Source organism: Lipophrys pholis (genome assembly GCF_963383615.2).
Source record: "Lipophrys pholis genome assembly, chromosome: 3".
Classification (NCBI taxonomy): Eukaryota; Metazoa; Chordata; class Actinopteri; order Blenniiformes; family Blenniidae; genus Lipophrys; species Lipophrys pholis.
The window spans coordinates 4,814,402-4,833,112 of record NC_137627.1 but is presented as its reverse complement, the minus strand read 5'-3'; the positions used below and the strand labels follow the sequence as shown (position 1 = coordinate 4,833,112).

General features: G+C 40.9%; 1 protein-coding gene across 1 annotated transcript in view; it reads right to left on the bottom strand.

Moving 5' to 3' along the window:
- Positions 1-11,564: 11,564 nt before the first annotated feature.
- LOC308107617 (ephrin type-A receptor 4) overlaps positions 11,565-18,711 on the bottom strand; it is a 71,471-nt gene continuing 64,324 nt past the window's right edge. The window contains exons 16-18 of the mRNA XM_080460038.1: positions 18,231-18,389; positions 15,389-16,510; positions 11,565-12,868 (exon numbers count right to left, since the gene is read on the bottom strand). Of these exons, the coding sequence (XP_080316164.1) occupies positions 16,396-16,510; positions 18,231-18,389 (274 nt within the window). The 3' untranslated portion in view covers positions 11,565-12,868; positions 15,389-16,395. The remainder of the gene's footprint in view (positions 12,869-15,388; positions 16,511-18,230; positions 18,390-18,711) is intronic.

Sequence of the window (18,711 nt, the reverse complement as noted above, 5' to 3'; positions counted from 1 at the left end):
GCCAGCTCTGGCTTATTACCCGACTTTATTGAGCACTCCATTTTCACTGTCCAAAGAACACATGCTGAGCTTTGTTATTTGTGAAAAACACACTCCTGCTCCACATCAGATTATACCACTCTGTCTGAGTTGAGATTTCTGACTTCGTGGCTGTTGGGTAGGCCGTTAATTTTCAAATAATTTCTTCGTCTCACTCAGGATCGCTGAGTGGTTCCAGTTTATTGCGGCACTAGGTAGCTTTGACAGGTCGTTCGCTTCCTTCGGGCTATTTGGAGTCCGAGGTTAACCTGCTGTGGGAGGAACATGAAGAAGCAGCCGCATCGTAAACACTCAATTAAAAGATTTGCTGGTAATGTTTCAATTAAGACACTCCGCCTCCTTCTGGCAAAACTTCTTCAGTCCCAGCGGCTGAGTCTGAGCATCTTCTCACATGGGAAGCCACCAAGATCTATGGGATCGATCTCACATGCTCAGTAATTAATATGTGGAAAAGCTCCAACGGTTCCAAAAAAGAAGACAGTTTTATTTAGTTTACGGTCCATGCGGAGGGGGATTTATAGAGGTTTTGCCTAATCTAAATTTCTGTCCCCAAATGCAGCTCAGAAAGAGAGGTTTACTACATATCCCATAATTCAAATGATAGGAGCTTTCATTAGAGCCTCAGAGGCAGAACGTTTCCCAGCTCCAGGGGATAAAGGGATCTAAGATAGAAGATTCAACAATATACTGCAGCTTCTAATCACTGAGAAAATAATGAGCTACTTAATGATCAGTTCCATTATTATGTTTGCTTCACAACATTTTCCTGTTACCTTGTTTTATTTGTGGAATACACAGGGTTCCTTCAGCGATGAGGACCGAGGTTGTGCTATTGCATTCATCTCTTCTTATACTGTCATTAATTACATCGACTCAAGCCTTATTTCAGGAAATTAAGGATACCGCACAACACCATGCATTTCCTCGGAATTGTGTTTCCTGGTAGAAGTTTCTGGAATCACCTACACTTGCATCTTAACAGCGTAACACCTAATAATAAAAAAAAAATAATAGGACTCCACAATGGTGACCAGCGAGTCACATAGAAATAGATACATTGCATTAGCTGCATTTACATGATGCTTTATTTAATTTGCTCCAACTGAGAGTTCAGACAATCTTGTTTCCATGAATCGTGATTGCAGGTTTACACTCACCAGGAATCTCTTCTTATTCTCTGAGTGGGTCAATCAAATGACGTTTTAATCTTTGACCTGTAACATGTGAACATGATCGTACGTACCTGGACGCCCACCAGTAATAAAACGCTTAATAGCTTGACTGATTGAGGATTTTCCCCTCGTCTGTTCTCATCAAGAAGTGATGATGATGTGTTTGATGTTTCTTTTAACCGACTGAATACAGTTTTATGTACTAAAGAAAGACAAGTGAACACAAAAGTTATATTAAAAAAGGACATACGCATTAATGGTTTTAATTTTTGTTATTTTTATTGGATATTTAGTTAATGTATGCAGTGGTGCTAATTAATCATAACTTGCCAAAAGTTGTCATGGCTTTTAGTTTTCAAAAACATACATATTATGTTTTTAATTCAAAGTGGCAATGAAGCTTTTCAATTCACTAAGATAAACTTTTATTGTCAAACACAAGACTGCAATATATGAACACGTTAAGAACAAGAACATGCAGACATCAAAGAGGTCGTTCATACAGATGAGCGAAGCTGTTACACACTGTATTTCTCCACTGGTGATCTTATCGCAGAATGTTGTCGTACAATCCTCCTGGCATGGCTGCTATTTTAATTCCATGCTCCAACCTGCTGAAAAGCGAGGATTAAGGCTGTATGGATGGCGTATGCATGTACATGTGTGTGAGCCAGCTTGCATGTGATGTAGCCCACATGTGAGCAGCGATAGGAATCTCCTTGCTGTCAACGGTCCAAAGGCCAAAGCTGCACCGAGCAGAGAAATTCCCAGAGCCTGACTCTCGGCGGCGTTACCCAGCTTTTCTGTCTCTTTCAATCTCAGCTCCGTTTTCTCAGCATGGGGATTAAACCAGCAGATGATGGATGGCTGTTGTGTCACAAGGTGCCTTTTCTTTCGAGTGCTCCTTCTCTCAATCCGTCGCTCCCTCTTACTTTTTTTAGATCTAAGTTTTTAAATAAAGTAGGCTCAAAAAAAAAAAAAACCTAGTTCAGAGTTTAAGGAGTTGGAATTGGATCACCTGGAGTCCTTCTTTCATCGAGAAGTTTCTCTTCTATTCTCTTTTCCAATTTTGCCCCCGTGTCTCTCTCTATATACATCGCTGTCTGTCCATTTCAGTCTATCAGGCAGTTATCAATGGAACTTTGGACATTGCTCTCACCGTGATAGCCAGGGTTCTGCTTGAGCTGATAGCCTGCTAGACCTTCATCAGCCGGTGGTTCAGCTCCTGAGGGGGGAAGGAGGAAGATGAGGGCAGGGGCTGACTTGATTAACCTTCATTTTGTTGGCACGGACCAAAGCCGGTTTTTCATAACACCACTTGCACATGCATGTTTCCCCCTTTAACCTTTCTGGGGAGTCTGGGGAGTCCAAGAAGGAGGCCCTGGTGACTAGAGGAAGCATTCTGCATTGCAAAGAAGCGTGTTTGTTGCAGATTTGGCGCCAGTGTGTGTTCACACGGGTCAAAGGTCATCCTATCAGCATGGGGCAGTGGCATGGCCAGTGGGCTCTGGATAAGATGAAATTGAGTGGTCAAGGAGGTGACCTCCCTTTGGCTTGATTTGGAAACAGGCCACCCGCCAGGACCCTTTGGCCCGGAGGTGAGATTAGTCTGGTGGGGCTGATAAAGCCCTACGTTCTCCCAACAGACCAACAATGAGCCGGGATTATGTTCCTGGAGAGGGACGGTTTTGCACACAAAGCAGGTGGAAAGAGATGCAAAGGCCGCTTACGTAAAGCCCCTTCTTGCTTTAGTTTCTGAAGCCTGGAGCAAAAACATGCCAATTTAGAATTTACCCTGGCCATCGTTGTCCAACAATAGATATTTTCCCTCCCCAAAACAGCAGGTGCTGTGGAAATTGATTAGTTGTGGTTTTGCTTAGCTTAAAGTTTACTGCGCTTTTGTCTTTCTGTTATGTCCTGCTAACCTATCGACAGATGTTCTGGACCATGAGATGTCTGAAAAAAGCCCTGCTTCATGAGGTGCTGAACATAAGAAACCTTTCCGCCTGCTCATCCAGATCTTCCCCCAAAATCTCTTTTATCATCTTTGCACACCCTGCAGCGCTAATCTCGCCGTTTGGACTCCCATCTGTTAAAGAAACAGACTTCACACCAATGGAGGAGGTTCATGAGGCAGCATATAGACGCAGCGGTCTAACCAAACTAAATATTCATCAACACTTAAACATTTTGATTAGATGACGGATCTGACTGAAACAGAGCGAAGGTTTCCACATTCTGCTGCTGTCCATTCAATAATACATCACATTTCAAAACAAGACCTTCAGGTGCTTTTAAATATACTGTCTTATACTCTGCGCTGAACACAATACTCAATTTTTCTCGTTTCGTATTTGGATCAAGGGGTGTCCTAAAAAGTACAATCCGAGGCAATGATGGTAATTTCTATCCAATAAAGTAGAATGAATGCGAGATTCTCTAGAACCCAGTCTCCAATCAATGGCGTAATGATTATTTATTCTTCCAGACAAGTGACTGTATTTAGTTTATCACACTGTAAGCTATCATTAGTGTGATTATATAGTTTTAACTCTCCATTAGGTTTTGGTGATCAATAACACACATGCAAATAATATAACACTCTCAGTTTGAAAGTTTTAATTTCAAGTGTTTCAATGAGCCGAGCAGATAATACACCTTAGTAAAGACTAAGTACAGGCCCTGTTTACACGAAAACGTTTTTCAAGTGAAAACTCCTCTTGCATTTTGGGTGTCTGTTCACACGAAAACGTAATTTTTTAAAAAACGGCTCCCAAGGCAGTACTTTTAGAGAACGTTCCAACTCCGTCCCCATTGGAGGAAAATGCAACTTTGCGAAACTCCAACTCGGCATTGTTCAGATTCATCGAGAACTTTACTGTTTGATGCTAACAGAAGGAAAGTAATCAGCCTTTGGGTGCCTTAAACGTCTGCAACAATTCCCACACTAATCCAACCGTACAGTATATTGTTGAGATGTTGTAGACTGGCGCCAAGTGGTGGACTGACTGACCATCCATCACGTGGAAAATTGCAATCTGCTGTTGCACCAAAATGTTCTCCGGGGTGTATTTTTATTCCTTACCTGGAGTTTTTCATGTTGGCAGTACAAAAAAGGTCTTTGTTTCCCCTGAAGAATCTTTATTGACCTTTTATTGATATTCCTAAGTAGACTTCAATGTTATGTGTATTTGTTATGTTTGCAAATAAGGTTTTCCATCCTGCTGCTGAATATCTTCTTGACTGCGCTTCATCGTTAAGTTATCACCCATTACTGTGCGTTCACTTTCACCATGTCTTTCCCCCCTGAGCTCTTTTTGCTGTTTGTTTTTTTCACTAATTCTCTTTTGTATCCCGTTCATTTCCATTACACACAGGAGACATGGGGGAAAAAAAAAAAGAGGGTTCCTTTAGGCGAAGTTGCAACCATAAGGGATGGTGCTTCTCCCGTAAGTGCTTTTTCATGTTGTCGGGTGTTTGTCTTTGATAGTTTCTGTCCACTGAAGCAAAGCGGTGTTTAACGGCCACACAGGCGGCGTTTGATTCCAAACCGAGACGCTAAATGAAACAAAATGCTTGTTTTGTCCCGAAAAAGGATTCTTCTATTTTCTTAATTTGCAGCTTTTAGATTTTGTCCATCGAAAGTTTTCAGAAGCGAAACCTTGCAGAGTCGGCACAAGGGCACCTCTGTGCTCGAAGCCTCTCGATCAATATGCTCAGACGTCCAAGACGTTCTCCCCAGCTAATTTCCCACTGATGTTTTTAGCTTGTTCTCTTTTACCCTACCTCTTTTCTTAAGTTCTGATCGAAATGTTCCCTCTATGTAATAACGCCACGTATTCTATATTCTTTTTAACCGCCCTTAACCAAAATGAGAAAATGTCAAGTTTGAAAGGCTCTGCACTTGGAATTGGCGGAGGCAGCTGGGGATTAATGTTTACAATACTGTTTGGGGTTGAGGATGCACTTAAGGATGACAAGACAAAGGACAAAAGCAATAATGTCAGCGTGAAGGGCCGCGCCCCATTGTGAGGGGCTTATCTTTGGAATCAGGAAATCGAATTATGAAACAAAGTGACCCAATGAAAAAGGCAGCGGTGACGGTGTAGAGCAGCTCTGGGGGGGGTGGAGGGGGCTAAGCCTGTTTGAAGGGCTGGCACTTCACCTAAAGGTTTCTTAATTAGATTGGTATACAACAGTATTGGTGCTTGTAGTATTGTGTGTGTGTGCATGCATGTGTGTGTGTGTGAAAGAGAGAGTCTGAAGTGGCGAGATTGTAATCTCTTGACTCGGTCATCGTTTTAGCCTCCTCCCGTGAGTCTGTACATGTGAGAGGGTTCACTCAAGTGAGGCTTCATTGAGATAACAGCTGACACAAGGCTGAAGAGGATCTCCTTCATTTTTATGATGAATGGGGAAATAATGCAGCCAAGAACATCAGAACGAGGTTATTTCCATAAAAGAAGTAAATTGTTCATCAATCTGAACCCAGTGACATGCTCAGCTGGTCGAGCCTATTCATTAGAATGATAAGCCTGTTTGTGAGGTTGCTTAGCATGACACGTTTCAGAAAAGTTGGGACGGGGGCATTTTTGCCAGCGCCACTGTTTCCAGTCAAGGAATGCCAAAGTTCAAGATTCAAGGTAACTTTTTGAAGTCTGGATGGCGTTTCTGTGCACAACCTTTAGCAACAAACAAATACAACAATAATCAACCAAAATTAAAAGAACTTTGAAAAGTGTTCATCCTGCATTATGGCAGATTGTTTATTTGGATTGGTCAATTGGACTCCACCAAATAGGGTTCAGATGAACTAAAAACAACGGAGCCTGCTCCCTTGGAAACTTCTGGAAACTTCATTGAAGCCACTCAGGTCAGGTTACCATCTGGAGTCTGTGAGAGACTCGTGTTGTTGGAATGACATGTGAAAATGAGCAAGGTCTAATGATGGCAGAAGTGTTCCTCAACCCATGCAGTGGCTTTTAAATGCAGTTCTGTACAAATATTTGGTTTATCACATATTCTCAGCAGCGTTGCCAAGATAGAACTAGAGTCCTTGAGTAGATAGAATCTTTGTACATGTAATCTTTCAAAGGCTAATAAACAGCCTGATCTTTGCCTATGACTGAATGAGCCCCTCTGAAATGCTCCTTCTATTCCCACATGTTGCCACTGGCCTGGTGCCAGAAATCCCCATTAGCAGTAAAATGTTCCATTAGGTTCCTTTATAAGGTCTCAAGACTTCTGTTGATTTCTTGACACATAATGCGGGGTGGAATTCTTTTTTCTTTTTTATGTCAATGCAATGTTGTGAGTCTGCTTAAAACTAGACAATCACTGTTCATTCCACAACATTGCATTTTGGATTTGTTGAAAATTTCCAGACAGTTTCTCAACTTTTGCTGCTACTCATGTGAGTGAAAGGTCTGTCCATACCATTCTGTCCGTATACGCTGCAACGAGCAAAAGGTTGAGGCCAGGAAATGGTCGTGGCTACGGGGTTGCTTTCCATCTTGCTTCAATAGGAAGAACATTGCTTTCAGCACTGACCCGGAATTTGTGAAGGTACAACTCTGGCCTGGAGAATTGTCTAATACATATGTGATTCATAAAATTACCTGGCCCTAGTAAGCCGCCTTACAAATATTTATTGGGAACTGTTTGTACGTCTAAAGCCTCACATTATTTACAGGATAAAATCTGCACTGATCCAAATATTGAAGACTGAAGGGTCTGTTTTTTTCCCCCCACATCTGTGCTGTATTTCTCTCTTGAAAAAAAAAGATACAGCAGTTCCTGGAAGGCCATGTTCTTGGGCCATCTCATTGGGAAACCGCTGTAAACGGAGACGCTTTACTGACAGAAAGGTGTTGGATTGTGCTGATTTTGTTAAGAAGGAGGCAACATTCCAGAAAGTATCATGACTTCCACCCAAACTTCCAACGGATTTGTTCTGCCAGATTTTTATGAACTTCCCCAGTATGTTTATCTGACTTTTGTCTCAATTTTTTAAAATTTGAATTCATCATATTTCTTTGTCACATCTGTTTCTTTCAGTGCCAATAATTCTTTCTTTTTTTTTTTTTTCCTTTCACTTGGTCTTCATCACACTACTTTGGTCCAGAGAGAAATATCCAAACGTACCTCTGTGAACTTCAGTGGCAGACCTTCATCGTCCCCTGATGATGAATCTTAATGACGTTGGTGAGCCCCTCAGGTCCCGTTTAACTAAAGCCATATTGTGAGGTCTATTTTTGTGGGTCATGGGGAACTCTCTTGACAACTGTTGCAGAGACTGCTGTGACATTTGCCGCAGATATTCAAGGTGCCTTGAGGACATATTATAATGACTTTCAGTGAAATGGGTTCACATGCCGACACGCCAACGTTGTAGAAATTGTTGGACGTTCTTTTTTTTTTTTTTATGTATGGACCTTCTGATTCTCCCTCTGAAAAATAATATGCTTCCATAATCCGTGCTCAAAAGTGACATTTTCCACTCAAGACCTGTTTGCAGGACAAGACTTCAAATTAAACTGTATTGGTTTTTTATTTTTGTTTGACAAAGGTTTCTCGTTTCCACGGCAATCTTTTAAAAATGATGGTCGTTTACACAGACATTCATATGGACAGACGACTAAGTTTAAGTTTTCATTGACCATTGATCTGTATCAGTACTGTGTGGTTTAGTTTAACTGAACTTTCATCAGCTCGTACGAGAAAGATGCTCTACAATCAGGCCCAGGTTAGTGGTGGAACCCCTCTGAAACCAAGCAGATTTTTGAGACATTTGGTTGGTGTTCAGAGCATGTGTCAGTGTTTCATATAGTCCTGTAATTTAGGTCATCCTGTTTAATTTGTAACATTCATATAAATTTCCATGATTTTGTGAAATGTTTTATACTTTTTACCCCCCTCAACCCCTCGTTGGCGGCCCCTCATTTTCAAAGGATGAATTTTGCTTACAGTCTGACATCTTCTCATATTGCTGTCAGGACTGATTTAGTTCAGGATTAATGAGGTGCTGAAGTTTAGAGTGGACGGGAGTGGACAGCTTCAGATGATGCTAATGCTACTGATCAGCACGATAAGCAGGCACGGAACGAAAAAGAACCTACTACTCTCATGCGGAACACAAAAAAGCACTAACCAACTAAATTGTAACAGATGTACTCAGTTACTTTACTCATTAGCTGAATAATTTTCATTTTGTCATTTTATTTTAATGATATTGTTTCTTTTTAACCAACTAATTAGTGATGAAACATGTCGGTAAGGCAAAAACAACTTTGATCACTAATTTGTTTGTTACAAAGAAACAATATCATATTTTACTGCTTGTTACTGAAAGTTATGATATTTGTTCTTCGCCTGTAAATCAGCTGGTAATAAAAGCTTTGGAAATGATCTCAACGCAAGATGACGATTGTTCCATTCAGACGTCCTTGGCTTTATTCACAACCCTGATAGTTAAACAAGAAACGTTAATTCTGGTAAGTAGCACATCTTAGACTCCCCAAATTAATGTTGGCAAATGATTGCAATCTGCTTTGGGGTGTGAAGATAAAACGACTTGCTTCATACACTGATATTTGGGATCAGTAGAATAAAAGCAGACCTGCTGCAAAAAGACATTATCGAGAATGTTTGCAGCCTCTGAAAGAAGCTTTTATAACTGCTGCTATCAAAGTGCATCCATTTATGGTTAAAATCTAGTTAAAATAAGGCCCTGTTTACATGACAACACTTCAAGTGAAATCGCATTATTTTTGTGTTTCACCTTCACACAGCAACTTTGAAAACAATGACAATTTGATTTGCATGAACTATTTACCTAGAAACAGCCATAGACTACTATCAAAAATCAAACATCAGTTTCTGTTTGTCAAATCTGGTTTGAGAGGGAAGAATATGACCTGCCTGCTTTTTAACGATTGTGAAGTGTGATGGACAAGAAGACGTACTGGTATGAGGCTGTTTGGTCCTTATCTTTACCGTTAATGCTGGAACATACCAAGGCATTTTGAACAATAGTCCATGAAGTCGTGCTTTGATGAGTTTGCTGTGGAAGACCTGAAGTGGTCCACACGAAGCATTGACCTTAACCCCATTGACAACATTTTGGATGAATTAGAACAAACAATGCAACAGCAGTATGAGATCTCATGAATGCTCTACAGCACAACTGGACACAGAAATAATCCAACACTTGGTGAAGCCTTCTGAAATTATGGGTAATCTCCATATTCAAGCATATTTATTCTAATTCAATGTCATTGCAGTCCCTGTTGGTAATGGTCTGGTATCTGGATACCTTTGGTCATATAGTATATGTTCACTGGCGAAATAACATTCTGTTTCAGACTGTGGACACTTGCACAACACTTTCCTCAAGGTGCCCTCATATTTACTGACTGCTTACGCAGAGAGATTGGTAGGATGTCTGAGATGTCTGTATGTTTTCCAAAGACAAATGTACTGTGACGCTCTCGTCCAAGGTCCAGAATAATGGTCCGTACTCCATATACTCTATGGTTCATGAATATCTTATTTCTTGTATCTTTTTTTTTTTTTTTAACATTCAAAGCTCGCGGCTTGGGGCAAATTTATCAATCCGAGCCTCACTAATCTTCTTCCAGGCCCTCCTTTAAGATTGCCAAGCAGCCGTACTTTCCCTCCTCGGCCGATAACCATCTCCTGCTGCAGACTTCAGAGCATGCCTCGCACTGGCGTCGTCTCAGGAAATGTGTAAAAACACCATTTGGCTGAGTGTTTACATGATTTCTAAAACTGTCCTTTCTTCCCTTCTCCTCCACCTCCTTCTTCTTTTCCTCCGCCCCGCCGGCCTTTATCAAAGGCTCGGGACAATCAGCAGTTTATCGCTGCTGGAAGTGAGCGCAGGAAGCAGATGTTGTTCTGATTAAACGCACACGCACACGCACACGCACACACACACACACACACACACACACACACACACACACACACACACACACACACACACACACACACACACACACACACACACACACACACGCTGAGAGGAGTTCATCAGAACCGCTGTCATGATAGCTGCTGAAAATGAGCTGTTGACAGAATAAGACTGCTCATTTGTGTACCATTCTCAGTGTTTTGAAGTATGGTTTAGTTAGTTAGTTAGTTAGTTGGTTAACCTTAAACAACAACAACAAAAAACGGGTGAAATCCTGCTAAATGTCGTACCTCGGCCTTGAGTTCTATCTATTCTATGCAGTCACACGATACAGTAATCAATACACTATGACTCATAATCAGCTCTCCTCTGCAGACACAGTGACTTCAATAACAGATGGAAATGCTGCTGGCCTTAACATAAAGCTGTGTGTGTGTTTATCGCTGTCGTGGGATCGAGAGCTGTTCACACACTCGCACTGTGGGGACTTGACATCCTTGTGGGTCCAACATCAAGTCCCAGAAGGAAAATCATTCAATTTTGAAGTGAGCAAGTTTCAGGGTTAGACTGAGTTTAAGGTCAGGAAAGGAGTTGTTATGGTCGAGTCTGCAGGAAATGAATGTAAGTCAATGTAATGTCCCTGTAAGACAGGGGTGTCACATTCATTTTGCTTGAGGGGCCACACACAGTCCAATCTAATCTTGAGTGGGCTGGACCAGGAAAATGATATCTAAATAACTTAAATAATGACAACTTCAAATTTTTCTCGTTTTATGAAAACATAATTTTGTAAAAAAAAAAAAAAGAAAAAGAAAGAAAAGACCCAACACGTGGCTGTGAGTGGTCTTGTATTTTCTCTTTGTTGGGCCCAAGAACGAGGAAACTATTGTAAGGGAATGTAATGTCCCAGTAAAACATAACCTGTGCTGTTGTGTTCATTCCTTTTGAAGGAACCAAATTCTATACACTCACATTCTGTGGACTTGCTTGGCCTACAGTTGGGGGTTGTGTTTTGTTCAGATTTATTACATAAGAAATCCTGTTAAGACATAATCATTAAGGAAAAATATGAAGGATTTCATGAGAATTATCATTTGTGTGTGTGTGTGTGCGCGTGTGCGTGTGCGTGTAAATGAGAGGCACAGAGATCGTCGCATAGTTTCTACTTTAATAAGAATGCACTTTGGCACCCTTTTATTTTCTTCACTTTAGGCTATTATTTTACAAACTAGATATAAAAGGACATAAATAAATGACATAAGTTACATGTACCTAGAGCTCATTGACCAAAAAAAAAAAAAATCAAACAAACAAAATGAAAAGAATGTCCAAAAAGAAAGACAAAAAAAAAAAAATCATGTTCACAGAAAAAAAAAGTATAAAAGAAGATTGAGAGAATGTTAGATCTACATGGCTAGATCAGCTCATATGGCATCAGAAGGCATACAATGACAGACATTAACTCTTGTGTATTTTTTTTTTTTCCTTTTTTCATCAGTTTTTTCAAATCATCCAACATTTAAGTAAAAGGAAAAAAGTATTTTACAGTACATTCTGGTTTCCTTCTCCTTGCCCAACATGTCTTGCATATTTCCAAACAGGTCCTTTTATATTTCGATTTATACCCAAAAAGAAGTGTCACGCTGCCAGGAAGAAAAAAAAAAAAAAAGAAGAAGAAAAAAAGATACGAGCGGTAGAGCTGTATTAAGGACGGAGGTGTTTCTTTTTTTTTTTTCTATTATGAGTTCAAAAACATTCACATAAGTGTCCTTTTAGCGGAGATAAAAGAAGAAAAAGAAGACAGTCCATTGGGTTAAACCTGTAGCTGTATGATGCTGTGGAGAAAATAAAGATAAGTTTTCCCTTCTTAGACACCGTTCTTCTTCACTTGTCCGCTCCGATGTTGAGTTCGCGTGCGACGGTTTTCCTGCGGCTCGGGAGAGTCTCTGCCTGCGTGCATCGTCGTGTGTTGCATTCCAGAAAGCTGTTTGATAAATGCTGTCGCCGAGCAAAAGTTTGAGCAACACACCTGTTTTTGTTTATTTGTTGTTATTTTTTTTCTGTAGAAGACACAAGAAATGGAAAAAAAAAAAAAAGAAAAGAAAAACAAAGACCAGGATTTTTCTCTTTTATATCAAAAACTATACAACTCTGTAATCTCCGCCTCCACAGTGGCATGAAAACAAGACAGTTACTGATAGTACTTTAAGACACGCACGCACGCACGCACGCACACACACACACACGCACACACACACAAACTCTTCATTTGCACGCTCAAATAAAACCCTTGTTACTTTACATGCAAACGGAACAATAAAAAAAAAAAAAAAAACACAAAAATAAAAAGAAACCTTCCAGAAGAAATCAAAGTACATTATATTACATTCTTCTTATTGTCTCTTTTTTTTTTTTTTTTTTGTCTGTTTTATTTGTTTTTCTTTCAAATCATTCAGAGTTAATTCCAGCACTGCCACGAGCACAGGGCGGCTGAGTCTCGTCAAGTTTGACGTGTTTTGGACGTCCCAGACGCATTCGAGGGCGGAGGAAGATGAGGGGCTGAGCAACAGGAGGAGGTTTGGTGGTGGTGGTGGTGAGTGTGGGGGGGGGGCGTGTGGGTTTGTCGTCTCGGTGCCGAAGGAGGAAGACAAAGAGGAAGAGCAGTAAAGAATGGCGGTGGTGGCCAGTGAGGCCCGGATCCTGTTTTTGTGATGGACGGCAGCAGCTGGGAGAGAAAGAGGGAGAAAAAGAGGGGCGGGCGAGGGAGGGAGAGAGAGAGAGAGAGAGAGAGAGAGAGACTGCATCAGTCATGGTGGTTTTGAATACAAACATTTTGCTGCCTGGCATCCATTTCTGACCAACAACGTTGGAACATTCGACTCCTCTGCTAAACAAAATCGAGCGTCCGGAGACCAGCGGAACGGACGGGGGGGTGGAAATATGGATTCCGTGGCAGCAGTGTACTAACTTTTTGTACGCCACATGCTGTTTTGTGTACATAACGTGCGAAACATGCCCTTGACTTACTGGCACACATCAAACACGCGCCAGTACACATATAATGGGAGCCTGTGTCCGATGAGCGCTCTATTTATAGCGGTGCGGTAAATGCCAAGTGAAATAAATCCTTTGTAAGCCGCCGAAAGTCCTCAGGCAAGGATATTGATTATCTATAGCTTAGTAACTGTCAACATTTATGACAGATATTCTTTCATGTTCCAAATAACATCTTTTTCACCTTTTATAGAAAGTAAATTTGTTCCGTAAGAATATTCCCCTGGGATTAATTAGGTGTTCCAAATCTTTACTGAATAATTTCCTTTTTAAATTATCATACTAAGTGATCAAGTACTGGATCATAAAAGGAGAGATACGCTCTAAGTTTAATTAGTATTTTCTATTTTAATGGTTAATAGCGACGACATTGTTCACTAAAAGCTTTTAAAAGGTAGATAGCTAATTTTTAGCATTTATAATTTCAGAACAAATTAAACTACGCAGACAGCTGGCGTTTCAAAAACTAAAAGTCAATCAGTCAAATGTCTTTTAATCAAATAATTGTCTTGTTCCTGTGAGGTTTTAATAGCAGGTCACGATTATGAATGAGTTGTTCATATGTAGCGCTAGCTAGCTAGCTAGCGCAATCAAGCTTTAATGGAAAACCTTGAGTTATTTGTCAAGTTCATCAGAAAAGCCTCATCTCATGTTAATGCATCAAAAGTGGCTCACAGTTCCCCCCCCACAAAACCACAAGTTTTTGGGGGGAATCGATGGCACACTTTTGTGAATAAGAAGCTAACGAGGCTAATTGCTCCCTGAATCTATTTATCATACATTTTCAATCAGATGCATTTATTGAGTTATTTCTTTTTTAAAAGTAGCTTTCAAACTTAAAACTGGTAGGAACCCTTGTTGTAAAAAAGCATCTCGTCACAAAACAGGGCTCAACTACTTGCACTCACAACATGTAGTACGAGTTAGTGATCTCAGTTCTTCCAAACCAATCAGGCGACTTCCTGCTTGGAAATCGAAGTGAAACTAGTTTGTTTGGCGATAAGAGGAAAGTCGTATGACAACGCTACTTTGGATTTCAAGCAATCGTGAGATGCAGCAGCATTTAAAAAGTACCTTAAGAGTAGACGCTCTGAAGTAACAATAACAATCATTATCTCAACTGAAACACTGGAAACACTCGAGCATATTTTTCACACTCCCACATTTTTTAACTGCTGTTTTTATCGTAAGCACCTATGTGTAAAAAGTTAGCAATGCCTAGTTAAACACTTTTACCTACTGAGGTTAATTGTGCGAACAAGAAATACTGCAGGTTAGGCAGACACACACACACACACACACACACACACACACACACACTGGGCTCATTTGGACAGTACATATTTCATTCTGTGGATATATCATTATACTCTAAAGTGTTCATATAAACCGAAGTATTTACTATGGCCGTGTAGCAGCAGTTGTGTGCTACAGCGCGTCTGTCTACATGGAGCTGTAGTCACAGCATTTTCGAAAAGCTCCACCTTGGGGGCACTTTTCAAAGAGTTGCGTTTTCAGCGGCTCCGACCACCATTGTCGTGTTAACACACACACACACACACAACAACCAAAACGCAACAAACGTTTTGCATTTTTACTTGAAAGCTTTGTCGTGTAGATGACACCTAACATGATGCTTTATTAACATGTTCATCTATGTACACAGAATACAACTTTCTCCTCATAATGATATTATAAATCTGCCCAAAGGTTAACTAATTGTGGAAGCTGCTTTACCAAAGATACTCCTGGCACAAAGCACATATTGATGTGTTTGTTTTGCGGGAAATTGCAATGCGTCTTTGTTCCTGGAAAGCATCTCCGAGCTCTGCGAGGTCGGTTTGGCTGACTGTTATTCAGCCACTGATTAATTCTTCTCATTATTATGCCCGAGGCGTCAAGCCTGCAGACTGATCACAGACCGGTGGCTATTGATCTGCTCCAGCTGCCTGAGGTGGCGCGACCTGCTTGTTAATTAACGGCGTTCTCCGGAGCTGGAGGGCCAGCGACGGCGGCGAGGAGGTGCAGAGTCTAATAAGCACTCTGTGGCTACACAAATTCGGTCCGAGAGCCACACAGTGATAATGAAGGGTGGTTTAATCCAATATTGTTATTTGTTTAGCTTAACAGAGCTGTTTCTGTGCCCAGTCTCTGACAACAAAAGAAGTAACAGAAGACTATTGATCCTCACCTTGATGACGCTTCCAGTCGTCCTCCGTCTGTTTCCTTATTAGCCTGATGGTTGTGACTCATTCTGCATTGTTTTGTTTTTCTTTGTCAGTAAACGTTGGTTGGTCCTGTAGTAGCTGAGGTGATGTGGAAGCTTTGATTTGGACGGGAAGAAAGATGGAAGGACCCAAATTGGGTGTTTATCGCAGGTGTAGGGGGGTATTTTTCGGAGCGGGGAGGGGGAGGAAGGCTCTGGAAGATCAAAAACATTCTCAGCAGCGTCCTGAGGGCAACAAACCGCGGCGTTCTGGGAGAAAAACAAGGCCAGAACAGACACAAAAATGTCCTTAAATTAAACCCTCCCACACCTTGATATTCCAATCCTCCACCTCCGAGAGATTCACTGCTTTCGATCTGATGGTGTGGGGAATCCTCCGCGACGTCAAACAGATCCAGGGAGAACAATGGTGGCCGGGGTAAAGCCCGGCGAGTCCCACAGAAACAATTCATGTACAATAAACTCTAGTCCTAGGAAATCAAAACAGTTCTGCTCCTTGGGTTATTCCAGAAAGAAGGTTCCAGAAACAACACTCTGCCCAAAAGGAGGAGGAGAAGGTACGATTCCACCCTTCCCCACCTCCTTCACTTTTCCTTCCAGACCATTAAAGGCACTCCAGATTGGCCCCTCGGAAGCACTTTTCCAGGCGTCCCTCCATCTGTCTATAAATGCAGACAGAAGCGTTGCGTTCTCCAAAACAACAAAAAGGGCAGAGTAAAAGGTCTGATTCTCCAAAAAAAAAAAAAAAAAAAAAAGTGCAGTTTTCACCACTTTTTTCTTCTTCTTCATGAACGTCAACTTTTCTTTTAGATCCAATTTAAAGTGCATGGATGAGGTAAACTATTTCTTCATAGTTTCTTTGTCTGTTTTTACTTCATATTTTGTATTTTTTTTGTTATTTGTTTTATTTTTTTTCCATAAGAAACGAAGTCGATTTTGCTCCCTTTGTCATTTTTCTGCCTGGTGACGGGTCAGACGGGAACCATTCGGCCTTGCATTTGTTGCATTTGGGACAGCATTCCCTGGACGCTGGTAAGGATCTTGCTCTGGTGTGCTGCCGAGGAGATGCCGATGCGTGCCATGTCCCTAAAAAAAAGACAGGGAGAAGAAGACTTTTAGGATGGAGGACAACAATAACAAACACATTAAAAGCCTCATACACATGATGATTTTTACAGCCTTCCAATGTAAACTGGATGGACGGTTTAACTGCTGTTTCAGGAATTTGACTTGGCAAGGCGGCTTTCCCAATCCTCTGATCTCCATTGAGCAGACAAACAGCTCAGACTGAGACACATTCAACATATGCACCTTTGCAAATATTCAAAATTACACCAAAAGATAGCTACTTGTGTCACACCATGAATGTAAAGGCTTAGTACCAGAGTGCTAAAGGAAGATGCATGTTTCTGGTAGAACGCAGCATTTCATGACTGCATCATTCTGAAGTCTTCAGTGAACAGTTTCCAAAGGAAAACATGCTGTTTTATTTTACAGACTTGTTACAGCGCAGCTGAATGGGCTGATGTCAATATTCCTCCTGACAAGGAACAAAATCAAAGCCACCTTGAACGGCCGTCCAACATTCGTACAAACAATGATGAACAAATCTAGTTATTCAAGGTCAGACAGGCTTTGATGTGTGACGCTTGCAGAAAATTGGGAAATCCTCCCACGATATTCCTGCGATAACTCGACCTTATCCTTGACCGAAACAAGTACAAATAATCTGTCCATTTCTGTCTTCGTCTCCATTGTAAACGGGTGAAAACGCCACTTTTCGAAAACGGTCGGACTCCGTCTCTATGTCGTCGCAGTCTCTGTGTTTGTAGCTTATTGCTCTCTGCGTGCATGTGTGTGTGTGGTTGCAATAGAAAAACAACCAACAGCCACAACTTGTGGCCTGGCATGCCAATTAAATCGCTTTCAAAACATTGCTGTGTGAACATAACACTTTTCTGAAGCAAAAACTATGCATTTTCACAAAATTTCATAAAGTAATTTGTTGTATTTTAACTTAAAAACACATTCAAAAAATGCCTAATCTTAAAATTAATTCATTAATAATATAATAAATAATTCACTAATCTTTAATTAAATATAATGTAGGCTACTGTTGAGTTGTGTTTTCTTTCTAGATTATTATATTGATAATGGTTCAGTCACAAAGAGATCAAATTCTGTGCGACACGTAGTCTTTGAAATAACACCCCTGGCTCATATCTGACAACTTCCACAATACCCTTCGCAGATATTGCATTTATATCACCATGAGGTCACTTATAAAATTTCACCCAAAAAAATATTACTTTGTCAAACAGTTACTAGAATTTGTAACGTAAATTTGATTCCTTTAACCAGTTCCTGAGACATCATCTAGAAACGGACCACATACACAGGGCTACGTATTATGAAGTGACTATGCAACGTCTGATAATGTTAAGTTTTGTGATAACAATAGGATTTCCAAAAAATACAAGCACTTCTATAGATGGTAGGTGATGTTAATGTCTTAGTTGACAAATTTCTTTTCGTAAATCAGTTGCACAGCATGAACGCACAGTGCGTGGGAAACATAATTTATTGCAGTTCAGTCAGTAATTTGTGAAATGTGTATTGTGCATGCTGATATCGGATAATGAGAAATTTGCGATTAATGGCGCAGGCCAGTGCTTACACTCTGAGGTTGTCGTAGCAGCAGGAATCAGTTTCCGAATTCTTGTTAATTTTAAAAATAACTCCAAATACCAATAATAGAGTTCATCTTGTCAACACGATATTCAGATGATTCCCCCCCCATACTCACTCTTGTGTCATGTGGACCACGGCCTCTGGAGTGGTGTAGCCGGCAGCGGTGAAGTTGTCGCTGTATCTCTCCATGCCTATGGCCTGCAGCCAGTCCTCCACCGTGCCCACAGCCGAGGACGACTCGGGGCTCCCTGGATCCAGCAGGGTGGTGTTGGGCCTGAGCGAGGGTGGAGGAGAGAGACAGGTTAGGGATTAATCCTTTATCGGACAAAGCAACTTTGTTTGGTAACGGCCACATTTTCCCTATGGCGTAGTAGACTTGGTTCAAATCCCAAGAGGAGGTATTCCTATATTGTAGTAGTAAAGTGAAAAAAAAAGTATTATTGAGCAATGCGACTGTTATCTTATGCCCCCTCCTTCCAGCGAGAGCACCTCATTGATGCTTTTTATAAAATGATAAGTGAAAGGACAACAGCAATGCTTGGTTTAAGTTCAAGTGAACGTATGCAAATGTTTAAATATAGAGTTCCAATTTAAGT